This window comes from Trichechus manatus, unplaced genomic scaffold (genome assembly GCF_000243295.1).
Source record: "Trichechus manatus latirostris isolate Lorelei unplaced genomic scaffold, TriManLat1.0 scaffold00026, whole genome shotgun sequence".
Classification (NCBI taxonomy): domain Eukaryota; kingdom Metazoa; phylum Chordata; class Mammalia; order Sirenia; family Trichechidae; genus Trichechus; species Trichechus manatus.
In genome coordinates, this window is record NW_004443962.1 from 9,332,673 (window position 1) to 9,359,531 (window position 26,859).

The following is a 26,859-nucleotide window of genomic DNA, read 5'->3' on the forward strand; positions in this document are numbered from 1 at the left end:
CGGCGGCACAGAGGTGCGACCCCGCTCGGTGGAGCTGGGCCTGGAGGAGCGGCGGGGCAAAGGCCGCGCGGCCGACGACCTGGAGGCTGGCGACGTCGAGGGCGGCGAGGGGTCTGAGGATGGCGGCAGCTCCGCGGGCTCGGACGCGGGGCCCGGCGCGGCGCTGTCGCTGGGCGCCTGCTGCCTGGCGCTGCTGCAGATATTCCGCTCCAAGAAGTTCCCGTCGGACAAGCTGGAGCGGCTGTACCAGCGCTACTTCTTCCGCCTGAACCAGAGCAGCCTCACCATGCTCATGGCAGTGCTGGTGCTCGTGTGCCTCGTCATGTTGGCCTTCCACGCGGCACGGCCCCCGCTCCAGCTGCCCTACCTGGCCGTGCTGGCGACCGCTGTGGGCGTGATCCTCATCATGGCGGTGCTCTGCAACCGCGCCGCCTTCCACCAAGACCATATGGGCTTCGCCTGCTACGCGCTCATCGCCGTCGTGCTGGCGGTCCAGGTGGTGGGCCTGCTGATGCCCCAGCCGCGCAGCGCCTCAGAGGGCATCTGGTGGACGGTTTTCTTCATCTACACCATCTACACGCTGCTGCCGGTGCGCATGCGGGCGGCAGTGGTCAGCGGGGTGCTCCTGTCTGCCCTTCACCTGGCCATTGCCCTGCGTGCCAACGCCCAGGACCAGTTCCTGCTCAAGCAGGTAGGGGCCTACCGGCCACAGGGACTGGATTATGGGGCGGGCAGGGGTGGCCTGACTCTAAAGAGAGGGGTCCCACCCTCAGCCTTTAAGTGGTGAAAAGAGAGAGAAGGATTGCCAAGCCTGTTAACCCCATCTGAGCCCCGGTGTCTTCATTTACAAAGATAGTGCTCTGGTCGTAACTGTAACGTTCCTGGCCCGTAGGAGACACACGCTAAACTGTAGCCATTATTGTGGGAATTTCAGTGAGGAAAGAAGGCTAGAGAAGACAATTGTATGGAGAGGTCCTCATCTCTCCCCATGCTTATGTCCCTGTATATAAAAGGCCCTCGGCAAGGTGGCTGGACCCGCTGGCAGCCACAGTCTCCTGAGAGGCAACCTCTTGTTTTCGTCCCCAGTCCTGGATAGAGGGATGGGGAGGGGAAACGCTGGGTGCCTCTTGCCCAGTCTTTTTTTTTTTTTTTCTTTATTGTTGTAGTTTAAATGAAGTTTACATTTCAAGTTAGTCTCCCATACAAAAATTATACGTACATTGTTATGTGACTCCAGTTGCTTTCCCCATACTGTGACAGCACACTCCTCCTTTCCACCCCTGACTCCCCATGTCCATTCAACCAGCTCCTGACCCTCTCTGCCTTCCCATCTCACCTCCGGACAGAAGCTACCCATTTAGTCTCTTGTATCTACTTGAGCTAAGAGGCACACTCCTTATGAGCATCACTTTATGTCCCACAGTCCAGTCCAATCCCTGTCTGAAGAGTTGGCCTCAGAAATTGTTTTAGTTCTGGGCTGATAGAGAATCCAGGGGCCATGTCTTCTGGGGTTCCTCCAGTCTCAGTCAGACCATTAAGTCTGGTCTTCTTACTAGAATTTGAGTTCTGCACCCCACCTTTCTCCTGCTCCGTCCGGGGTTCTCTGTTGTGTTCCCTGTCAGGGCGGTCATTGGTGGTAGCTGGTCTTGCCCAGTCTTAAGGAGGAGAAATAAGGAGGCTGCCACCTGTGGGAGACTGGCCGGCTTTGGGCGGCTGCAGGTATCCTTGGAGTTAAAGGAGGACTGAGAAGTATGTTTCCTTTATCAAAGTGCCCCAAGTCAAAAAGCTGCCTTCAGCGAAGGTGGGAAGGAGCCTCTGAGATGTGTGTGGTGGCAGGAGCCCCCTGGCCTGAGCAGAAAGCTGGTGTTGGACTTCATGACCATTCCTGTGGGTGCTGTGGATCATTGTCCTTTCTCCCTGCTCCAACTTACTGAGTGAGCCTAGCTCAGGAGGAAAGACTTCTCCTTCCTGGCTAACTGGTGGTTCCACTGAAGGCTATGGGGAGGGGTGTCTGCCGTCCCATCCTCAGGGGAACAGGCCCCCCTGACATTCACACCTTCCTCCCTTTAGCGGTCCTGTTGTCTGTGGTTCCATCATCCCAATCCATTGACCTTGGCTGAGCTTGCTTGGTTTCATGCTGCTCAGACTGCTAGAAAGTCAGGTGGGCTCTTGCTGTGCGTGCCTCTCTTGACTGAGGACCCCTCTCCTGGGGCTTACGCCCTCTAACAGTATTCCAGTGTCACTGCCTTTCTCCTCCCCACTTCTCCTCCCTTCCCCAGACTTTGACCCAGTTAAGTACCATGTCTTTCTTTAGATGTTCTGTGTCTCCTGGCCTCCTGCGCATTGTCCTCTCCCACAAGAAATAGCTCTGGCATAGGCTTCAGGGCACTGGGCTCCAGCTGAGCCTTTAAAGTGCTCTGTGACTTGGGGACTGGTGGCCATGTAACCTCTCTGGGCCCCAGGCTCCCTGTCTAGAGAATGCCCCTTCCAGTTCCAGCATCTTCTGTCCCAAGCCTCATTTCCTGCAAGGAGCCCTTTCCATCTATTCCAGCCACACTGGCCTCTCTCCTGCATGGTTAACAACAGAGTCGGAGCCACAGAGTGGAGCACATCTGTTGGTTTTGCTCCCCATCCAGTGTAAGCTCCTTGGATGGAGGAATCCTGAGGTGTACGTGTTTTTTCCTCCTCTGCCCTCTCTCCCATGCCTTGCACAGTGCAGGGTTCTTGGTAGGGACTTAATAAATGCTTGCCAGTTTGGTGGGGGTTCAATGAGTGGAGTAGGTGGGGTTGTTAATGCTAAGTTAAAGTTTTTCTAAACTGGGTCTGAAGGAAAAAATAGAGATCAGCTTTGAACTTGAGAGAGTAATAATGTTACTCCTACTTACTGTTGGTGCTTTATAAAGGCTCGGACTCTTCTGACCTGAGGATAGGTGGTGTATCTTTGGGGATTGTTCCTGGCAAGGTGGAAGGCTGGTTGCTTGGGTGAATATAGCTTTTCAAGAGAGGGAAGGGTGTGTCATCCTCACGGAGCAGTACAGATTTCCAGGATCATTCAGCCTGTTTTCTGAACCACGCTTGGGACACAGGGTCTGATGACAGCCCTGGTCAATCCTGGATGTATGATTTCAGGAGATTAAAGTCAGATCCCAGGAATGGAGTGCCGGAACGCGGGTGCCCCAACCCCATCTTAGCACGAAGATGCCATTGGAGCAACAGTGTCTGTTTGGCTACCCCTTCTAGTTCCTTGGACAAATCTCTCTCCTTTCTCTCTCCACCCCACATCAGCACCGACTCCCATGCTTTTTTTAACCCGTATGGTCTTTAGACCTTTGCGTGGTTGTAGGATTTTGGGTGGATTTACACTTAACTTTTTATGATCTGCACTATTGAATACAGCAGAGTTTTGTTATGAATGGTCCAAGACAAGGGAATGCTAAAAATCCTTTCTATTTGGCTTCAGAGAAAATTGTATCTTTTTTTGGTTGTTTGTATTTTGTTTACCTTCCTGATTATGCCTGAGACGGAATGTGTACTTCTTGAGCAAACCTTGCTGGGTGGGGGGAATATTAGGGAGACAGTTTAGCATTAACTTCTGCCTCAGGCTATCCCACAGCGGCTGGTGTTAGAGAGTGCCTTGGCTTAGATGTCACCTTCTTATCCATGATGAAGACACATGTCTAGGGGAACGGGGTGGCAGTGAATGAGTTCTAACATTGGGGCTTTGAGAATTGCCCTCCATGGAACCTTGGACATATGTGTTGAGCTGATGTTGAGTCAACTCCGACTCATGGCAACCACTTGTGTGTCAGAGTAGAACTGTGTTCCGTAGGGATTTCAATGGCTGATTTTCCAGAAGTAGATCTCCCGGCCTTTCTTCCGAGGTACCTTTGGGTGGACCCGAACCTCCAACCTTTCAGTTAGCAGCCGAGCCTATTAACTGTTTCCACCACCCAGGGACTCCTGGGCACATAGTAGGCACTCAGTAAACAATTGGCATTTTTCTCATTTCTCCTCCTACGAGAGTGGTCCCCTCGCTCCCATGGCCCAGCTCCTCAACATCATTATCTGCACTAACGTGTTTTATTCTTCCCAAGCCTGTTTTATGCTCGGGACGCTGCCTTTTGCTCCAATCAGGAGGAGTGACATTTGCTTTCTTAACCAGTGCCTCCTGAGGGTTTTTATTCAAGAGAGAACCAGGAGGCAATGTGGGGCAGCCCTTCTCTGTGAGCTTTCTTCCCCTGCTTTCTCTTCGCCTGGTATCTGACACGCTCCCCCTCACTCCCCTTCTGCTCGCTCTCTCTGCCTGCCCCTATCCTTTCTCCCTTCCTTCCTCCGCCTGCGCTGTTGCTCTCTGCCCACCTCTCCTTGTTCTGCTTTTCTGTCTCTTACTCCCCGTGTGCAGCCTCTCGGCCTCTCCACCTGTGCTCTTGTCTCACTGTCGTCCCCTCACTGGCTACAGTAGGAGCATCACAGGCTTGTTTTTTTCTCTTTCTTTGCTTGTTAGAAGTCCCTCTGCTACACCCATACCATAAATAACACTCGAGCATCTGCCAAACACATTCCTCACTTGTGTTAATAGGCTGGAATGATGCTGGAGCCCGTTGCCATGGCAACTTCATTTTTGTTTGACTGTATCCCACTCGGCTACATAAAGCATCAGCACGCACTCACACACAGACGGGCACACACACACACAACTATTCTCTGTGCTTAGCTGTGAGGGGTTATTTTGGAGAGGACATCTTTGGGGCCCTGTGGGGGTGGGAGTGGTCACTCGCCACGGAGATGAGCATCTCCACCGCCCGGTGTCAGCTGCAGTGTTACCGTAGGAGGTGGTCATGGCTAGAAGGCTCTTTGAGAAGTAGAGTCCTGTCCCCGTGCGGGGTATTATTACTGCAAAGCCACAGTAAACCTGCCTGACGGGGAGGATTCTGACCCTGCGTGATTGCGGGCGGAGAGCCCTCAGAGGCTGCCCTTCAACATGGGACGATCCATCCCCCCACTCCCATCCTATCTTTCTTTGGGTCCTTCCTCTCTTCGCCCTAACCCTTTTGATTTCCTGCATTCATCCTTTGTGCCTGTTTGAACCTACAACTGTCACCAGTTGTTCCAGAGAGCAGAAAGGCACAGGCGCCATATGGGTGATGCTCTGTGATTGTGACCACGTGTGTCTGTAGCGTGGGGGGTGGGGTGGGAATGCAGACCACGAATGGACGGCTGCGGCTGCCCATGCGTCTGTGTGTGTGTGTGTCTGTTGTGCGGGCCAGCAGGGGTGATGGAGGTGGGCCTTGGGGAAGCCTTTGTAATGACTTTCAAAGGAGATCAGGTGCAGCTCTGTCCTGTTTATTCCTGGCCATTGGTTGGCTTCCCCTGGCTCTCTGCCATTCTCATTCTGGGGCTTAATCGCACTGCCACCTTTGACCTCTAGTTCTCACAGGAGAGTGCCCTGGATGCACACGCTCCCCGCCTTTCCACAAGGAGGGGGTCAGCTCTCCTGACCCCATGGAGTCCCACTCTTGCCTTTCAAGAATCCCTCCTCTTCCCTACCTGCTCAGCATTCCCAGAGGCACCTGTAACTTGGCCCAGAGGCTTCTCAGATAGGGCCCTGGCCGCGCCATGTATGCTGCTGGCAGGGGTTGCCTCCTCGCCCCCCGGGTGGTGTAGAGGAGGGCACGCTTCTACCGTGTCAGCTGGGGCATCATCCGCCAGCAGTTACTTCCCCACCCCTCGTGTTTCTGGACAGGAGAAATCTGGCTTCAGTCAACTCCAGTGGCAGCAGCAGGTGGGGCAGGGGTTGGCTTTGAGTTTGGAGCTGAGGAGGGGCCGCTTCTCTTCCCTCAAGGCTGATTGTATTTGCCAATTATATGTGCTAATTGTTGTGGATTTTGTAGATGTTGCCTCCTTCTCTAGGCAGCTGGGAGGAGGGTGTTTGGAGGGGAGACAGCGGCTAGGCGTGGGGATTGAATAGGGCTTCCAGTCATCTGCTCGATCCCGGGAGTACCTCCATCCCTGTGGGGAGGATTTCAGGGATGGCAGAGACTTGGCTGAGGAGCAGAATGCACAGTTGCTGTGTTTATGGGAATGTTCAGCGTTCATGCTTCAGTCTAAGTTTTGGTCTGGATTAAGAGTGTGAGGTCTGTATGCTGGGGAGCCCACGATGTGTTAAACTCCATCCAAGGAAAACCACTCAACCGCACAAAAGAGTTTTAAAAATTAGTGTAAAAGGCCTGCATGGAAGCTTTCCTGTACAGGCAAGCCCTGGCCACGCGTCACTCCCTCAGCGACTCCATCGGGGTGCTGGCAGCTGAGGCAGGGTCGTGGCCTGACTTGGGCTGGGTCCCCTCTTCTCCCGACAGGTGCAAATGGACCTACCACCGTGGTCCCAGCCAAAGATGGAGTGGGCCGCGGGGGAGGCAGCAAGCGTCTCTCTGCCCACTTGGCATGTCAGTTGACTACCTTGTGGTGGGTCCGGGGTGTGCTTGTTGACTTCCCAAGACGGCAGCCTGTGTTAGGAGTGGAAACAGTTTGCTCCAGGAGCTCTGACATAGCTGTGCCCATAAATCCTTTGGGTACAGTTATGTAAGTCATGTTTTAGCATCTCCTCTCACACATGCTTATCAGATGGGGTTAGCTAGCTAATGGGGGAAGAACGAACATTCTCTCCCAAACCCAAGACCTAAGGGAGGTAATTGGAAAGCCCTACTTTTTCTTTTCGTTTTTAAAGACAATGTCCAAATGCAGGACAGGGATGGTCTCTATTTACCACATCGAGAACAAAATCAGGGGTTAATGGACTGTGAGCTTAATGTCAGCCCGCATGTTGGGGTGGCTGTTAGAAAATGCTGATGGAATCTTGGTTAGTCTTGTGGGTGTATCCAGTTCATGGGACAATTGAGGCTCCTCAATCAGTGTTTGATTCTAGAATTCAGAGGAGGGTGGCCAGGTTGGTAAGGGGGCTGGAAACCTTGGCTTCTGAGAGAACGTTTGAAAGAATTGGGGTTTTTAGCTGAGAGAAGAGCAGGCTATAGCAGTGTAAGAAAACCCAATTGGATGGGCAAGGCATTATTGCTGGGATCCCTGTTATCAGATATTAGAGAAGGGACTAAACTTGTTCTCGGTTGCTCCTGAGGGCAGGGTTGGGGCAAATGTGTGAAAATAGTAAACACATTTCAGTTCCAAGTAGGAACTACCTTTATAACAATCGGGGCTGGAGCAGCCACGCCAGATGCTTCTTGGGGTGGTGAGTTCTCTGTCAGCGGTGGTGTTCAAGTGGAGACTGGACGGCTGTCTGCCCAGTAGTTCCTAAAGAAATTGCCTGCTAGGTGAAAGTTTGGACAGGTCACTAGATCAAGAATTGTCAACCTTGACTCATCATAAACGTCAGGGAAGCTTCTGAACTCTGTGGACTCTCAGACCCCACTGGGAAGTTTTTGCTTCCAAAGATCTGGGTTGGGGCCCAGGCCTGGATCTGTTTCTTTTTAAATAGCTTGTGTCTAGTTTCAAACACTCCCCAGGTGTTTTCAGTCGCCTCATATGCATGTGAAAGCTGGTCGATGAATAAGGAAGACTGAAGAAGAATTGACACCTTTAAATTGTGGTGTTGGTGAAGAATATTGAATATACCATGGACTGCCAAAAGAACGAACAAATCTGTCTTGGAAGAAGTACAACCAGAATGCTCTTTAGAAGCAAGGATGGTGAAACTACGTCTCACATACTTTGGACATGTCATCAGGAGGGATCAGTCCCTGGAGGAGGACATCATGCTTGGTAAAGTAGAGGGCCACTGAAAAAGAAGAAGAGCCTCACCAAGACGGATTGACACAGTGGCTGCAACAGTGGGCTCAAGCATGGCAACAATTGTGAGGATGGCTCAGGACTGGGTAGTGTTTCGTTCTGTTGAACTGACTCAAGGGCACCTAACAACAGCAATCAGGTGATCTTGATGATCAGCTCTTAAGTTTGGTACCATTGGCCAAGATGACGGCTCAGGTCATTCCCAACCCTAGGATTCTGTAGTTCAGTGTCTTGCAGTAGTGTGGCTTACTCCCTAAAGTCCGCTGGGGTGTCTTGTCATCATGCCCATCTCTCAGCCTCTGTTTAAAAGAAGCAATTGCTGCAGACATGCAGACCCATAGGGGGGTGTCCACGTAGAGCTCGTGAGGATGTAGATATGGGAGATGACTGGGTAATGGTGGTGGTGGAGACACAGGATGGGAGGGGATGCTCCAACCCTGTGCACACATTCTCCTCTCTTCCCTCCCCCAAACCATTCCCATCTCCCCTTGCTGTTTAGGCAGAGGCGTCTGTGGCTCACCACTGGGGGCAATTCAGTAGAAAGGTGGACCTAGGTTTGAGTCCTGGTTTATTCATTCTTTTGACTGGTAAATGGGTCTGAAACACACCGAGGACACCCCAGGTCTAGGGTGGATAGTAGAGAACCAGGAGTGTGGAGAACCAGGAGACCAGGGCGTGGAGGAGCAAAGCAGGAGGGAGGATGTTAGGGGATGGTTTGAAAGAGAGGGAGTAGGGCTCAAGGAAAGGAAGAGGAGGTTGGAGATGTGAGCTTGGGGAGGGGAGGACTGAAAGTGGGGGTAGGGATGCTCTCTGGGAACAATGGGATATAGTCACAGGAAAGGGGGTTGACAAACAAGCACAAGGAGACAGTGGTGGCTTTATTCTTGAGGCCAGCTTCATGTGTCAGCATGAAATTGTGATGGCTCCAGCCTCCTTCCCCCTCCACTACCTCCTGCTCTGGGAAGGTGTATGAGCTGCTGCTTCTCGGCTTGAGGCCTCCTAGCCTCACACTTTCAAGGTCCCCTGTCCCCTCTCCTTAAGAGCTTCCCGAGCTTATCACACAGTACAGTGTGGCTTTTGGAAGGGGTCCTAAGGGACCTGTGCCCGAAGCATGCCTGGTACATAATAGGTGCTCAGTGAGGGTTTGGATGAATGGATGGATGTGTGGTTGAGTGGGTGGATGGCTGCCTGCAGACTTCAGGCTGTGCTGGAGTGCTAGACCAACACCTCCACAGAAGGCAGCAGCGCAGCTCGGTTTGGAAGCCTGTTCTGGTGGGTTGTGATCCTAAATTCTGAGCAGGGCTTCTAAAATCTTTCCTGCTGCAATGTAAGCGTGTGCCTTCTTAGGAACAGGGTGCTGTTGCCTGGCACTGCCTATACTGTATCACTCTACAGACTTGAAAACCATTATTAAGTCATTCTTTCAGCCTTGTCTCCATTCTATTAGATAACAGTTGCTCATTAGGTGCCTACTGTGTACCAGGGAGCCCTGGTGGCGCAGTGGTTAAGTGCTCGACTGCTAACCAGAAGATCAGTGGTTCAAACCCACCAGCTGCTCCTTGGGAGAAAGATGTGGCAGTCTGCTTCCATAAAGATTACAGCCTTGGAAACCCTGTGGGGCAGCTCTACTCTGTCCTTTAGGGTCGCTATGGGTCAGAATCAACTTGATGGCAATGAGTTTGGTTTGGGTTTACTGTGTACCAGGCATGTGTGCTAAGCCACAGGGCGGGTACAAAGATGACTCAGACTGGGTACCCCCCTCCCTGAACTGCCTTTAATCCAGACTCTCCCATAAAGGATGTCCCTTGGAGGGATGTTAATAGATGTTTCACATACATACGTACAGTTCTGTGTCAAATGTCGTTGTTAGCTGTCAGCCTCTGACTCATGGGGACCCCATGTACAATAGAACAAAATGCTGCCTGATCCTGCACTAGCTCCATGATCTCGTACAGATCAGACTATTGTGACTAGTTGTGACTGGATCAGACGGGGTTTTTGTTAGCTGATTTTTGAAAGATTGCCAGCCCTTTCTTCCTAGTCCATCTTAGCCTAGAAACTACACTGGAACCTGTTCAGCATCATAGCAACACGCAAGCCTCTAGTGACAGACAGGTGATGGCCGTGCATGAGGTACATTGGCTGGTCTCCTGCATGGAAAGCAAGAATTCTAACACTGAACCGCTTACATCTCACCTGCGTCAAATAAGTTTAGAAAATACGGAGTTAACCAAAATTCTTTACTGTAGGACTTCAGAGCTTTTAATTTGTTACTGTGCATTATAATTTGCCGAGAGCCTTTATCAAACATATTTGACCCTAGAACCATTTTTCAAGGAGCGTACAGAGGGAATCAGTGTTTGGCAGAACACACATTAGGAAACACTGCTTCAGACCCACGCTGTGGGCGGGCTGAGCCAACCCCGGTCTTCTCTCTCCAAGGAGCCGCGCTGTGCTTGGCGTAGAAGTCGAAGTGCAGAAACCAGGACAATGACAGAAGGTCTGGCAGGGCTGTGAGGAACTTGAGGTTTCACAAGGTCTAGCCCTGTGCCTCTGGGGTAGAACTAACCTAAAGGAATCTAAATCAAAACCAAACCAAACCCATTGCCGTTGAGTTGATTCCGACTCATAGTGACCCTAGAGGATGGAGTAGAACTGCCCGGTAGGGTTTCCAGGGCTGTAAATCTTTACGGAAGCAGATCGCCACATCTTTCTCTCGCACAGCAGCTGGTGGGTTTGAACCCGCCAACCTTCTGGTTAGTAGCTGATTGCTTTAACCACTGCGCCACCATGGTTCCTCCAAAGGAATCTAGACAGGAGTATTCGATTGGTGGCTCCCTCAGGAAGGAGATTGTCTGGCCCGACCTACGTTGGCTGGCTGCCCGTTTTAAGGTGTCATTCCCTATCTGGATCAGAAATTTCTTTTTTTTTTAATCGTACTTTAAATGAAAATTTACAGTTCAAGTCAGTTTCTCATACAAAACTTCATACACACATTGCTATGTGACCCTAGTTGCACTCCCCATACTGTGACACTCCTCCTTTCCACCCCGGATTTCCAGTGTCCATTCAACCAGCTCCTGACCCTCTCTGCCTTCTCATCTCACCTCCAGACAGGAGCTGCCCATTTAGTCTTATGAATCTACTTGAGGTAAGAAGCACACTCTTCACGAGTATCATTTTTATGTCTTATAGTCTAGTCTAGTCTTTGTCTGAAGAGTTGGCTTCAGGAATGGTTTTAGTTTTGGGCTAACAGAGTCCAGGGGCCATGTCTTCTGGGGTCCCTCCAGTCCCAGTCAGACCACTTAAGTCTGGTCTTTTTACTAGAATTTGAGTTCTGCACCCCACTTTTCTCCTGCTGCATCAGGGACTCTCGGTTGTGTTCCCTGTCAGGGCAGTCATTGGTGGTAGCCGGGCACCATCTAGTTCTTCTGGTCTCAGGCTGATGGAGCCTCTGGTTTATGTGGCCCTTTTGTCCCTTGGGCTAATATTTTCCTTGTATCTTTGCTGTTATTCATTCTTCTTTGCTCTAGGTGGGTTGGGACCAACTGATGCATCTTAGATGGCCACTCACTAGCTTTTAAGACCCCAGACGCCACTCACCAAAGTGGGATGCAGAACATTTTCTTAATAAACTTTGTTATGCTAGTTGACCTAGTTGTCCCCTGAAACCATGGCCCCCAGACCCCTGCCCCTAGAAATTCTTTATAAAATAGGATGTTGGGGCTGGAAGGGACCAGAGAGATGACTCCTTTATCTAGCATCAGTGTCTTTTAGGGGTTTTTGCTGTCATTAGACATGGAGCAGGTTGGGCCTCTGCCTAATGACCCTTAATGGGCTTGGGGTCCATTAAATGTCTTTCTAGAGCTTTTGCTTCAGGCACTGAGTGTGTGACTACCCACGGACAAGTAGTAATGGGCCATTCCAGGTATTCCTTCTTCCCCAAATGTTTGTTTCTTTCCTTCCCATCACCACTCTCCAAAAGGAGGAAGCTCATAAAGAATACTGATTACAAACAATGAGCGTCTATTGAGTTTTTACTACAAGCTTGGCACTGGACTAATCCCTGACATACGTGGCGCATTTCATCTTAGTATCAGTCCTATGAAGAAGATATTTTTGTCTCTATCACACCACTGCAGAAACTGAGATAAGCGAAGGTAAGTAACCTCTCCAAGGTCATGCAGCTAGTGAGCATAGCAGCCAGTTCAGTGTCCTGCCCGTGTCCCCTGGGCTTGTAGCTTTCTGTTCATGCCAGCCCGATTTCTAGCTGCTAGCACCTAAGGGCTTTCTCTGGTGAGAAGTGCTGGTGAGTTGCAACTCCCCAGAGCAGCTCCCAGCCAATTACTATTGGGCACTGGCAGATACATAAGGCAGCTCCCTTGACCATGGAGGCAGGGGGATAACTCTCAGGCACGTGTTCTAGATTGTCTCCCAGAGTTGCCCAGAAGGTAAACTCAGTCGCCCACAATGGTGACAGGATAACACACCCATTCTCTGGGCCTTCTTTCCTTCCTTGTTTCACTTCTCCACTCTCCTACTAGTGTGTCCTGAGATCACCTCCCAAATACAGGTAGTCCCTAACTGACAACGTCTTAAAGTTACGACGAACCACACTTACAACCATCCTTTTTTTTCATGATTTGTGTATTTTTTTACGATTAAAATATCTCTGTAAGTTTATATGTAATATTTCCAATCCCCAAAGACAAAGATCAGATTTATAAAGATACTGATAATAAAAGGCAATAATAATGAAAGGGACATTCGATGGACCTCAAGGCCACTAAGGGTCGTTATGCAGAGGCCCAACCTGCTCCATGTCTAATGACAGCAAAAACCCCTGAAAGAAACTGCTGCTAGATGAGCAAGTCGCCTCTCTGGTCCTTTCCATTTGACTTTTGTCAGAACCAGCTTACGAGGGAGTCGTTGGAATGGAACGCTATTGTAAGTCCGAGACTACCTGTAAACTACTTGTACTCAAATCCTGAAGCCCTGGTGGTGCAGTGGTTAAGTGCTCAGCTGCTAACCGAAAGGTCAGCGGTTCGAACCCACAAGCAGCTCTGCAGGAGAAAGATATGGCAGTCTGCTTCTGTAAAGATTACAGCTTTGGAAACTTTATGGGGCAGTTCTACTCCATCCTGTAGGGTCGCTATGAGTCAGAATTGACTCTACGGCAACGATTTACTCAAATCCTTATCTCAGCGTCTGTTTCCTGGAGAATCCAAACTCACAGTGGAGAAGCCAAGGCTCTAACCCAGGTTTGACTTGAACACTAGGGACAGTGAGAGGCCACTTACTGGGAACAAAAATACATTAGGTGTAGAACCCTGTGCAGACCTAGAACCTAGCCCCGCTGCAGGCTCCTCTCCCCTATTCCATAACATATGTTCATCACTAGGAGATTAGTTACCAGATTAGAGGAATGATGGGAATTTTTACTTCTTAAAAATGTGAGGCTTTCTGTCCTCTTTCTTGTTTGTACTGTCCTGTCTTCAGATCTCTAAGCTTCTGTTGCAAGGTGGTAGCAGAACTTGTGACTTAAAAAAAAAAAGAAAGTTCTTTTAGCATAAGAAATGAGGACCCTTGATTTGGGGCATCTGTGCTGTAATGCAGATCTGAAAGAAATTAGTACTAACTAAAGGGTTTGTACATGGACCAAGAGGCAGTCATTCGAACAGAACAAGGGGATACTGAGTGGTTTAAATCAGAAAAGGTGTGTTTCAGGGTTGTATCCTGTCACCATACTTATTCAATCTGTATGCTGAGCAAATAACCGGAGAAGCCAGTCTATGTGAAGAAGACCGCAGCATTAGGATTAGAGGAAGACTCATTAACAACCTGACATATGCAGATGATACAACCTTGCTTGCTGAAAGCAAAGAGGACTTGAAGCACTTACTGATGAAGATCGAAGACTACAGCCTTAAGTATGGATTACACCTTAACATAACAGAAAACAAAAATCCTCACAACTGGACCAATAAGCAACATCATGAAAAATGGAGAAAATATCGAAGTTGTCAACGATTTCATTTTACTTGGATCCATACAGTCAATGCCCATGGAAGCAGTAGTCAAAAAATCAAAGGACGTATTGCGTTGGGCCAATCTGCTGCAAAAGAAGTGTTAAAGAAGTGTTAAAAAGCAAAGATGTGACTTTGAGGACTAAGGTGTGCCTGACCCAAGCTGTGGTATTTCCAATTGCCTCATATGCACGTGAAAGCTGGACAGTGAATAAGGAAGACCAAAGAAGAGTTGATGCCTTTGAATTACGTGTTGGCAAAGAATATTGAATATACCATGGACTGCCAGAAGAACAAACAAATCTGTCTTGGAAGAAGTACAGCCAGAATGTTCCTTAGAAGCAAGGATGGTGAGACTTTGTCTCACATACTTTCAACAAGTTATCAGGAGAGACCAGTCCCTGGAGAAGGACATCATGCTTGGTAAAGTAGAGGGTTAGTGAAAAAGAGGAAGACCCTCGACGAGATGCATTGACACAGTGGCTGCAACAATGGGCTCAAACATAGCAACGGTTGTGAGGATGGTGCAGGACCGGGTAGTGTTTAGTTCCGTTCGTTGTACGTAAGGTCGCCATGGGTTGTAACTGACTTGACAGCACCTTAACAACGACAAAGGGCCTGCCAGCTTCTTGGTGAGGCTGTGCAACTTCACTTGGTCAGTGGAACACTGGAATTAGTCAATTCCGCTTCTAGTTTCTGCAGAGAACTTGTTCTCTAAGGTGCTGGTAACTTCTCAGCATTTTTCTAATTCAGACATGCACCCTGATGGAATTTTCCCAGACCCCCACATTCAGACATTAAAATTCAGTATAGTTCAACTCAACACATGCTTATCGTGCGTAGGCCCTGTGTGAGGTGTGCTTGGGGACCTGCGTCTAAAGGAGTGAGACATGACCCTTGCCTGAGAGCTGTTTACCACATATTAATGGAAGACCTAGCCAGGCCCTGGTCCCTTTGAGAGTCCCTGTATCCTCTTGTGATCCGACAGGTGGTGGAGGGGCTGGGGAGAGGGAGGGCTAGACCAGGGGTTTCCTACCCTGGCCGTACATTTGAATCCCCCGGTGAGCTTTGAAAAGATACCAATGTTGTGGCCCTTCCCGTTGTTGGTGTTAGCTGCCGTCGAGTTGGCCCCCGACTCATGGCAACCCCTTGCACAACAGAATGAAACACTGCCTGGTCCTGTGCCATCCCCATGACCGGTTGCAGCTCAGACCGTTGTGATCCATAGAGTTTTCATTGGCTGATTCTTGGAAGGAGATTGCCAAGCCTTTCTTCCTGGTTCATCTTAGTCTAAAAGCTCTGCTAAAACCTGTTTAATATCATAGCAACACACACGCCTCCACTGACAGACGGGTGGTGGCTGCCTGTGCATGAGGTGTCTTGGCTGGGAATCGAACACTGGTCTTCTGCGTGGAAGATGAGAATTCTACCGCTGAATCACGAATGCCCCTCCTGGCCCACCCCAGGCCATTTATATTAAACTGTCAAAGGATGAGGCTTGTGCATCTGCAGGTGATTCTGATATGCGGCCAGGGTTGAGACCTGGATTAGGCAGTGGCTCCAGTACCAGCCAGGAATATGACCCTTTGCATTTGATTAGCGTTTTACAGATGACAAGGACTTCTGCGTGTGCGATCTCATTGGCTTCTTACAGCTGCTCTGAGGAGGCGATGGGTTGAGATGGGGCGGACTTTTGGTTTTGGGGCCAGGAGGCCCAGGAGAAAACGTTGGGTGTATGATCCTGGCCATGTCACCTTAGCCTCTCTGAGTCAGTTTCCCCACCTGTGTGCTCGACTACTAGCCGAAAGGTTGGTGGTTTGAATCCACCCAGAGGCACCTTGGAAGACAGACCTGGCGATCGGCTTCTGAAGGGTCACAGCCACGAAAACCCTATGGAGCAGCTGTACACCGCACACATGGGGTCATCATATGTCGGCATCAACTCCCTGGCAACTAACAAACAAACTGGGCATAAGAGATTCCTACCTGACAGGCTCTTCCAGGCAGCCCAAACAAGTTAATGTTGTAAGGGTACTCTGTGAGCTACGAGGTGAGTTGCAGACCTGTGTAGCTGGTAATGTTTTAAAGAGGAGGAAACAGAGGTTCAAAGAGGTTAAGTGGCCTCATTCAGGTCACACAGCTAGTAGCTTAGCTGTCCGAATCCAGATCCCTGACTCCAAATCCAGTGCTCTTTTCACGTTTGTGCCCAGTGCTGGGTCTGTCCCATGGTGCCTTCAAAAGCTGTAGAAGGCACAGCTGCTCTCATGCTGTTGTCTTGGTTTGGTTTGGGAACGAATGTTTGTTTTTTATTTGTGCCAGCCCTCCTTCCCTCATGGTGTCTGGCTCACACGGGCATGGGAATGAGTTCTCATTTCCTGAGCCTGCAGTGATACTGGAGGGAAGGTGGCGCTGAAGTGTTTGGGGGCGGAGAGGGCTCCTGGGACCAGACATTCATCTGTGAGAGCCTCTGAGTATTTTTCCGGGTGAGTGAGTGGGAGCCGAGAGCAGAGCCCAGAAGAGGGGCCATGAGTGGAGCTAGGATTGCTTAGCTTGAGGGGTGAGGTTGCCTGCTGTCCTGTCCTCTGGTGGCATCCCTGGGACAGGGAGGGAGGGGAAGAGGCTGCTGAGGACACATCAGGGTCACCTCTTGGCAGTCCTGGAGGTCAGCCCTGGGGTTTCTCTGCAGAGTACCATTCAGTACGTCTGCAGCTTAGTACTTAGTAGAGTGTTTCCAAGCAGCCCTGGTGGCGCAGTGGTTAAGCACTTGGCTGCTAACCAAAAGGTTGGTGGTTCAAACCCACCAGCTGCTCCACAGGAGAAAGATGTGGCAGTCTGCTTCTGTAAAGATTTACAGCCTTGGAAACCCTATGGGGCAGTTCTACTCTATCCTGTAGGGTCGCTATGAATCGGAATTGACTCGACACAGGTAGAATGTTTCCAGCGATATTTTTAAAGCCCAGCTCCCCAGAACCCACCAACACACTATAAAAAGCACCCCAAACATCCTTAAATGCCTCTTCAAATCCACCTCTGTCACAGCCTCTCTTCTCAGGAAAACTGAAGGAAAATGAAACTCCTGCCCGAGGGCCATTCTTTCGCTAAGTGGATTTTCGAGATTTTGTTTTTGCGTTTTCTTTTGGGGATAGGAAGGCTATTTGTTTGTTCACTTAACATGCCCTAGTCTCCAGCCTTCCCCTGGCCAAGTCCCTTTTATTGTAAGCATTTCGCCATGCAGAATGGGTGGTTCCCATCTGTCCCCCTGACTGTCCCCGTTGGTATCTGGTTCCCACCAGGGAGGAAGTATCGTGGCCCTGGTGTCTCAGCAGGGGAGGGAGGGCCCAGAGCTGACTTGCGTGAGCAGGGTGGACTCGGGCCTCCCTCGGGCCCCGCCTTTTTTCCACTGGACACTGAGAATCCAAATTAGAAACGTCCTCTTCTTTTGCTTTGTAGCGCTTACGCTGGTTTGTATTTTTATCTTGGTAGGTTTAATTAGCTGTCTTTCTCTTTCACTGCCAGCTCTCTGAGGGCAGGACCTTGTCTGTTTTGATACGGTGTATTTCCTAAATGTTGCTGACTTGCAGACCCTACGGGCCCTGCACTGTGAGAAGAAGGGCAGCCTCTAGTCCCCACTCCCAGGTTCCGCAAGGAATTCTGACTCTTGGCAGAGAGGGCTCCCTCAGGCTGCTCCTTCCCTGAACTGGATCTCCCTGGGCAAGCATGCAGCTCCTGGGTCAGGGGTCAGGGGTCAGGGGCCCGGGAGAGCTGACCTCTCAGCCATGCGCCTGGAGTCCTGGCTTTAGAAATCACTGGTTTTCATCTTTACCCTCGACTCTCACCTAGATCCCTTACTGGTCTGTCAGGTGATGTCGGGAGGGGGCCTGTGACACAGCCCCTGCCTCAGCCTCCAGGCCGCCTCTTCTTCCCCCTCTCTCCTGGCGTCTTTCCTGCCCCTCCCCTCGCCCCGTTCACACTTCCCTCCTTCCAGCTGTAAGATGCGGGGAGGGCCCCAAGGACCCCCTGGGAACTGAGTTCAGGTGGGCACCATGTTAAGAAACAAATGATAGTGTTCGTGCAGGAATTGTTGAGGTGGCGTATGTTTTATGTATATTGTCAACACGCACAAAAAAATGAACAGTTAAAAAAAGAGAATGCTAAGGACAATAAATATGAGCATATTGAATTATAAAAATTACAAAAAGGACTCCTCGTTCTTGTCAAAGTGATTTGGTGAAGGAGCAGTCCCGCAGGGCATTAGATGCATCTTTGTAGCTTACTGCCGCGTGTGACAGCCTGTTTTTCACCTCGAATGCCCAGGGCTGAGACTTCAGCTCTCCGGGTGGGTTAACCTCAAGTAACTCAACGAAGCTTAAGGTGTGGGAGGTGGAGGCATGTCCTCGAGTTTTTACACAACAGCTGTGCCCAGGCCCTTCTGGGAGGGGGCCTGAGCATCGGCATTTGTAAAGCTGCTTTGTACAGATTGTAGTGCACCAGGGTGGAGAATGGCTGCCCTCCGCCTCCTGTCATCAGCAGAGGGGATCACGTGGATTACGCGGAGGCTGATTTACGGCTATTTTGAAAGGCAAGTTGTTTATATCTAAGGGGTTTATTGCGGTGATTCAGTAAAGAGTGGTGGCCACTAAAAATTATTGCAGGTGTATAACAGGGGAAGAAAACTTGGTTGGTGATTGGTGTATAAAATCTTGTCAGGCAAGGCTGTGGCTGGGTATATTTATGTTGCTCTTATCACCAGCAATTACCCCCAAACGTGGCTCGTTACATGGCTTAGTACACTGCCGTAACTGTAAGAATATTTTAGAAATGACTGTTACACCACGGGCCCTCTTGGCAGAGCAGCAAATCTTACCTGATGTTCCTGACGGCCTGTTAGGTATAAACAAATGCCCATCGATCCGTACTAACTCTTTTTTTCTGTGATATGTCACTATTTTTTTTTTTAAGATTACCATACCCCACTTCTTAAAAATGTGTTTTTTAAAAAAATTATTACAGTAAAATGCATGTAACACAAAATTGGCCATCATAACCGTTTTTAACTGTACATTTCAGTGGTATTAATTATATTCACAATAATGCACCACCATTCCCACTATCTAATTCCAAAACGTTTTCATTACCCTAAACTGAAACTCTGTACCCAGTAAGCAATAACTCCCTGATAGTTCGCTTTTGAATGGGGAAAAATTGTGCAGATACGTGTGGCCTCAGCGCTTTCCGCAGTACTCATTCATCTGTGTGCTCCTCTTTGCCTAGAGTGTGAACTACAGCAGTGTCTGTAGTAGATCATCAATAAATATTTGCTGGGTGAATGAATGAATTTGCTCCAAGTTAGACTGTGTATAAATAGTAATGTTGCTGTTCTTGTTCGCTGCGGTCAAGTTGGCCCCGGACTCATGGTGACCTCACGAACCATGGAACAAAATGCCGCCTGATCCTACTCCGTCCCCATGATTGGTTGCAAACAGGATTTCGAATCAGTTCTGCCTGGTTCAGTCATGTCTGACGAAGCAAAACCCAAAGGGACTTGAATTTTTAAAATGTGGGTGAAGTGTAACAATAGCCGGAATGGGAAAGATTACCGGTTGAAGCCCTTCTAGAAACTTCATCTCCCTCTTAGAAAACAAGGACAGTGTGTGAGTTGCATAACCACCAAATCTCTCCACTGGTAGAGTCGGAGATAGCAGCACCCTGCTCAAAGATGGCAGCCGATTGCGCCCCTTTGAATGTGTGTCGCTCTCCCCTGTCCTGCCTGTGATCCAATCTCACACGTCAGGCTCCTGAAAGGACTCCCCATGCCTCTTCTGAGTCTTCCATTCCAGGGCTTCGAACTGGGACTTTTCCTGTCCTGGTTATCATTCCACTTCACCTAAATTTAAAAAATTCTGGTCTGTTCTGGTTTTACTTTGTCCAACATGACTGAACCAGTTTGAACCCCTTCGAAGCCCTGGTTGCAAATCAGACCCCTGTGATCTATAGAGTTTTCACTGGCTAATTTTCAGAAGTAGATCACAGGCCTTTTGTCCTTGTCCGTCGTAGTCTGGAAGCTGTGCTGAAACCTGTTCAGCATCATAGCAACACGCAGACCTCCACTGACAGACCAGTAGTGGCTGAGCATGAGGTGCACTGGCTGGGAATCGAACCCTAATTTCCCGCATGGAAAGCAAGAGTTCTACCACTGAATCATCACTTGCCCCCAGATAGTAATAGTACTCCAGCACTGTTTCTTCAATTTGACAGCTCCTGAGAAGCAAAGAATTGTAGCTGGCAACTCCCAACATGCATTTATTGTTACCAGCTTGTGTGGCAAAGACTAAGAGAGTAAAGAAGGGGAGCGCGCAGGGTGATGAAGATATGGGGCTTGCACCCTGAAAAGATTGCCTTCCTTCCCACTTTGAGGTTTTGTTCTTTTCTAGCACCTTTGGAGCAGGGCAAGGAGGACAAGGTCCTGCTGAAGCCCCAATGCTTAGGAGGGACGAAAGAACGAGGTGAACCTGGGTCCATGTTGAGGACTGAAAAAGATTGAAAAGCTCCAGGTTTGTAGGGCTGGGAACTAGGAATCTTCCCTACCCAGGACAAGGAGATGTGGCTGGGTTAAATCCTCGATGAACGACCACATGTGGATTATGATGTGGTCTTTTCTCTGGAATGGGCTTATCTGGGGAGAGTTAATTTTGGATTTTGCTTTCTATTTATTTTTAAAGTGGAATATTTCTCCAGCCTTGGTGACAATGGCCTAGAAAAGCCAGTTAGTCACCATCTGACATCGCCCCCGTGTGGGGTGTGGCTGCCCCTGCTCCTTTCCCACCTGACGTCTGTGGGGCTGACTTAAATCCTTTCCCTCTGAGGCCTCTGGGGTGATCTCAGTAGCAAACGGGTCTACAGGGACCTCCTGCTCTGTCTGAAGAGGGATCAGCCTCTGCTTTGAACCTGGGGCATCTGGGGAGATGACGAGAGCTTGTAGGGTGGTGGGGCAGGCTCCTGGGGGTGTGCTTTGCTGCTTCTTGGAGGATGCCATGGGATATAGGTGAGGCTTTCCCTGCTGTGTCCTGGTCTGTAAGACTGATTCCAGCCTGGATCCCCTCAGTCTTTTTCCTCTTTACTTTTGCTCCATATCTTCTCCTGGAAGTAAAAGGCAGGTCACCTTCAACCTGGGACTTAAAGAACAGGCCTGATTTCTTTCACTAAAAGAGATGGAATACCCCCTTTCCTGCGTCCCCTGGGTCCTCTCTAGCTTCCTTTGTGGGGCAGGCAGAGGGTCTCGAGTGTGTTTGCTGTGGGCAGACACAGGAGGCCTCTGTGCTGTGAGGGGCTGGGAGAAAGGGGGTGTCGGGGAAGCAGGCAGTGCCACCAGCACACACGCTTTATTAGTCCAATAAAGCAGAGGTGGGAGGAGGGCTGGCGCTGGCCCTGGAGTGATGCGTGGGCACTTACTCATTGCCCAGGCTGAGCTGCTAACTTGGCGGCTCCTGCTGGGCTCCTCACCCTGAGCTGTAGGTAGTCTAACAGATTAGTCTAATGGGGACAACCTGAAGGGCCTGGGGCAGTGGCTGGGGCAGGTGAGTGAGGTAGGAAGAGTTGCAGTCCGTGTGTGTGTGCGGGTGGGCTTCGGGGGTTCTCTTCCCAGCCAAGAGTGCAGCGGCTCAGAGCCTTAGGTATTCCAGAAGCAGAGCAGCCTCTGGGCCGGCCACCCAGGTGGAGTCTGCCACCTCAATGGTGTGTGTGGCTTTCCTCCCTCTTGCTCTTGCCCCCTCATCACACCCCCTCTCCTGCTCCCACCCCTCTCGGGAATGAGTAATCTGGTGGCCTCAGAGGAAAGTGCCTCTCTCTGCCCTTAATTAATTTAGTGGCCTCTGTATTGATGCGAACTCGACATCTCCAGGCCCCAGGGGAGAGGAGCCAGCCTGACTGGCAGAAGGGGGAGGTGGGGGAACACTCCTGAGATGAGGAAACTTTCTTTACCTTCTCCTTTGAGGTGAGGAGGCATTTGAGTGATCTCCCTTCCTTCTAGGGCTTGAGCACAGGTACTCCCTGGGTGTGGCATACCCCTCCTTTTCTCTGAGGTCCTCTCTGGATTTGGAAGTGTCCTGCAGCCTGACGGATGTGGGGAGGGTCGCGGCATGCAGGGGCCTTTAAACAGCATCTCTGTTTCGTCTCCACGCATCAGCCCTTGCCACTGCCCAGATGAACCCCTTGGGCTCTGGGCTTGAAGAGAAAACTTCACTTCTACCCTCAGGAATGTTCAATCTGATGGAAATCTTCCACCTTTCAGAGATGCCCAGGCTAAAGATAAGACGATATTACCAATCCCTGCCCTTTAACACACACCTACCATGTGCCAGGCACCGCGCTGAACGCTTAGTAACGTATTTGACCCTCATAATCTCTTGTTAGGTAGGTGTTGTGTGTGGGTGTGGGTGTGTTTTTTTTTTCCCCTCAGATAAGAACACCTTTTAGATAAGAGAGCTGAGGCCAGGGAAGCTAAGCAGCTCGCTTAAGGTTGCACATTAGAAAATGGTCCAGTGGGTTGCTAATGCTCACACTCTGAACTAGCTGTTGTTGTTGTTAGGTGCTGTCGAGTCAGTTCCGACTCATAGCGACCCTGTGTACAACAGAACAAAACACTGCCCGGTCCTGCACCATCCTCACAATCGTCGGTACGCTTGAACCCATTGTTGCAGCCGCTGTGTCAGTCCATCTCATTGAGGGTCTTCCTCTTCTTTGCTGACCCTCTACTAAGCATGATGTCCTTCTCCAGGGACTGATCCCTCCTGATAGTATGTCCAACGTATGTAAGACGTAGTCTCGTCATTCTTTCTTCCAAGGAGCACTCTAGTTGTACTTCTTCCAAGACGGATTTGTCTGTTCTTTCGGCAGTCCATGGCATAGTCAATATTCTTCGCCAACACCACAACTCAAAGGCGTCAATTCTTCTTCAGTCCTCCTCATTCGTTGTCCGGCTTTCACATGCGTATGAGACAATTGAAAACACCTTGGCTTGGATCAGGTGCGCTTTAGTCCTCAAGGTGACATCTTTGCTTTTCAACACTTTAAAGAGGTCTTTTGCAGCAGATTAGCCCAATGCAAGTTAGTACTCCAGTAAGTCCCAAACTTGTGTGTGCAAGAATTCCCAGGAAGTCTACTTAAACATTTGATGCTTGGGCCCATTGTCAAGAGAGTCTGATCCAGTAAGTCTGGGGTAGAGCCCAGGAATCTGCATTTTAAACAAGCACCCCCCCCAAACAATTTCAGGCAGGTGCGCAGGGATACAGTTCCACCCCACCCTGCCTTTCCCAGGTCAGGGAAGGATCCCCAGTAGAGCAGTCTGGGTTGTCAGGGCCCTCCTGCCCCAGGGGATGGGGAGGCCAGGCCCCCAGCACGGGGGCGGAAGTTTCTGTGTTAACTTGCTTGGGGAAGACAGAATGTGACCGTGAGACAGAGCTTGGGAGGAACCTTTCTGCTGAGTCTGTGCTGGTGATTCTCAGGGGCAGAGCTGGAGGAGGCTTGTAGAGGAAGCAGGGGAGAGAGGAGACAGAGAGGCTGTAATCCGGAGGGCAGGAGCTAGGAAGCAGAATATATGTCAACAGCCAGAGAGAGAAGGCAGACAACGGGACACTGGCTGTGCTGCTGCGGTGTGTGAGGCACAGGAGTTCTGACAAGAAGACCCCCCCGCCTCTCCGGGGCCCCGCAGTTTCCTCATCTGCACAACAAAGAGCAGATGATCTCTGAAGGTCCTTCCAGTGTGAAGATTTGTGATTCTAACAGGGCTCATGGGACCAAATAAGAAAGGACTTCCCTCCAGAGGCCTGAGTGGGGAGTGCAATGAGGACAAAAGTGACACCAACTTGAGGGGAGAGAGTCGTGAAGCCGGACATACATGTTTCTCGAATGTTTCTTTCTAGCCTTCACCTCAGTCCTGGGTCCCTGTCCTTTGATCCTCCTGGTCACTGTCCCTCATTCCTTGAACTCAGCACCTCCCAAAACAAAAATCAACATCCTTTTTGTTTTTGTCAGTGTCCGTTCTCTTTGCCTAGCTACCCAACTTGGGTGTTAAATGTTCGCCGGCCTGAATTACTTCACAGATTATTTAACAAATATCTACCATGTGTTGGGGCTTGGAAACTAAGAAGAACAAGCCACAGAACCTGCCCTCAGTACCAGTGGCTGTCGAATCAGCTATGACTCACGGCAGCCCCACGTGTGTCAGAGTAGAATTGAGCCCCATCAGGTTCCATGGCTGTTTTTTTGGCAGTAGATTGCCAGGCCTTTCTTTGGAGGCACCTCTGGGTGGACTGAAATTTCCAGCCTTTCAGTTAGCAGCTGAGAGTGTTAACCATTTGGACCACCTGGTATCTCGAAAACAAGCCCTCCAATAGTGCCTCCTATGTGCCAGGTACAGTTCTCAGTGCTTTACTCATTGAATCCTCACAACAGCTCAGTCAAGTGAGGACTGTTATTATCATCCCTGTTTTGCAGATAAGGATATCGAGGCATGTAGGTTAAGTAACTTACCCAAGCTCACACAGTGAGCCCAGGCAGCCTGCCTGCGGAGTCTGGGCTCTTACTTTACACATCATTATCCTCCAAGTCCAGTGGGGAGACAAGCACGTACCCCCACTGGGCACAGTGTAATATGTGCAGTTTTCACAGCAGGGGCAAAGCATTCTGGCTGTGCTGGGGAGAGAATGGCTTATCTTATCTGGCTTCAGGATGAGGTCATAGGAGGCTTCCCAGAGGAAATGTTCTTTGGGCTAGCTTGGAGGGTGGGTGGGCGTTTCGGCAGGCAGACACACAGGGGAAGGGTATTCCAGGCACAAAGGAGCAAAGGCAAGGGGGTAAGAAAATACACCAGGGCTTGGGAGAATGGGAAGATGTGCTGAAGCAAAGGCAAGGCTGGCTAATAGGTGGGACTAGACTGGGAAGGGTATGGATTTCTGTGTCAAGATGTTTGGGTGTTTTTTTGGAGGCAGCGGGGAGCTATGGAAGGCTTTTATGCAGGAGAGTGAGTAGACGTGGTCCTTCCTGTCAGTATTTAGAAAGGTGAGTCCTGTGTCCAAGTGTGGAGCTGACTGGTAGAGGCAGGAGGCCAGTGATGAGTGTGGAGACTGCTGCCATTGCCCAGGTGAAGCTGGAGAGGGCCCAGTGGGGGAGCTGAGGGTCAGGGCTTTCAGACTAAGAGAGGGAGGATGTGGGCATCCAACCTAGTAATGGCACCCCCTCCCTACCCTCATGCCCCCCAACCAGGACACCAGCTCCCCAGCCTCTGGGGAACTGGCATCACCGCCCCCCCCCCACCAGGGGACCTGGGATGACCCCAAGGGTGCTCTTTCTTACCCTTTTTTGGGCTTTAAATATCCTCTATTAGCCTCTTCCCCTCAAATTCCCAGGCTCTGCCTTCATCCAGGTGTTCAGCACCCAACCTTCTAGTTCTTCCTCCATCTGGAACCTAGGAGCCCCCACCCCACCCAGCCACTGCCTGGTGCTCACATATCTCGAGCCTCTGAGGTCCTCATCCCCCCCTGGACCCTGGTGTCCTGGCCACCATCAGAGCTCCCAGCACTCCCAAAGTTTCACTGTACCACCCTCCACCATGTCCCTTCCCAGGGGCCACCTGACAAAGTGTACATTTACCGCCTCTGCTCACTCCATGCCTGCTCCCTCTCTCTCTCCTTTAGGACCAGGACTTTGTCACCTTCACTGCTGCCTGCCTCGTGCCTGCGGGGGTCACATCCAGCCCCATCACCCCTGAGCTGTGACTCCTTGGCAAGTGCCTTGCCCTTTGCGAGCCTTAGTGTTCTCCTCTGTAAAATGGGGGCTAATGATAATTGCAACCTCGAGGGTTGTGTTGAACATTAAATGTGATGGTATATGCAAAGCCCTTAGCACAGTGACTGCCGAGTAAGGAGCCCTCAGTAAATGACCTTGTGCTCTCCCCAGCTGCACATCATTTGTACTTACAAATTCCCACACGTTATAGGAGAGTTTTATTGTTTCTCTTGTACTGACTGTACATTTGGATGGCAGTTAACAAGGTGGGAGAACATTTCATTACTTCCAGGAAAAGAAGGGTCAGTGGGAGAAGGGCTAAGTCCTGGGTCACAGTTTTGCCCCTGCCCCTATCCTGGCTGGTGGTTGCCAAGGGGCCTGCACAGACCCCCCAGGAGCGAGGCTGCCTCTGGACCCTGTCTGGAACTTCCTGCAAGCTGGGACCAGTACTGCCCTGGGTGAGTGGGCTATACTGGTAAGTGGACTGAGCCAAAAACCAACCAAAACCCATTGCCGTTGAGTTGATTCCGACTCATAGTGACCTTATAGGGCAGAGTAGAACCGCCCCATAGGGTTTCCAGGGAGCGGCTGGTGGATTAGAACTGCTAACCTTTTGGTTAGCAGTCAAGCTCTTAACCACTGTGCCACCAGGGCTCCGGACTGAGCCATGTCCCCCTGAATTCTGGGGATGGCTGCAGCTGATGGAGGCTGCGGTGAGGCCAGGCCTGTGACCAGGCTTCTCTCGGAGGGACTGGTCCTAGCAAGGACAGTTTTGAAAGGGCTGGAGCCACTGGGGAAGCGAGAGGCATACATCTGCTTCTCCCAGATGAGCTTCATTCTGTAACTTCATTGAAATATGCACACACACAGCAAAAGACAACAAAACCACCCACTGACTGCCAGAGGCCTAAGTGTTCCCAGACTGTGAGGCCTGTTGAAGAGAAGGCCACGCATTGTGGCAGGCCAGAGGAATGTCAGATGGTACACCAAGAGATCTGGCTGAGGGTAAATGACAATCAGGACAATGAGTCAAATCCCTGCCCTCGGTGAGTGTCTAGGTGGGGCAGGGGCATACCTCGGGGTGTGAGGGTGTGATGATGTACAGAACATTCCTCTGACTGGTTGGACCTCTGGGGCTGGACGCAGGGCTGGCCAACTGGGTGGGTGGTTGGAGGACTGCTGGAAAGCGGCCTGCTGGCTTTCTGCCCACTCATAACCCTGAGTGCCCCAGATTGGCCCCTTCTCTTTGCACTCA

The 26,859-nt window shown here is 50.5% G+C and overlaps 1 protein-coding gene across 1 annotated transcript in view; it reads left to right on the forward strand.

Annotated features, from left to right (window-relative positions):
- ADCY5 (adenylate cyclase 5) overlaps positions 1-26,859 on the forward strand; it is a 189,869-nt gene that overhangs the window by 455 nt on the left and 162,555 nt on the right. Inside the window, exon 1 of the mRNA XM_023728701.1 lies at positions 1-691. This exon is cut by the window's left edge and continues 455 nt beyond it. Within this exon, the coding sequence (XP_023584469.1) occupies positions 1-691 (691 nt within the window). The remainder of the gene's footprint in view (positions 692-26,859) is intronic.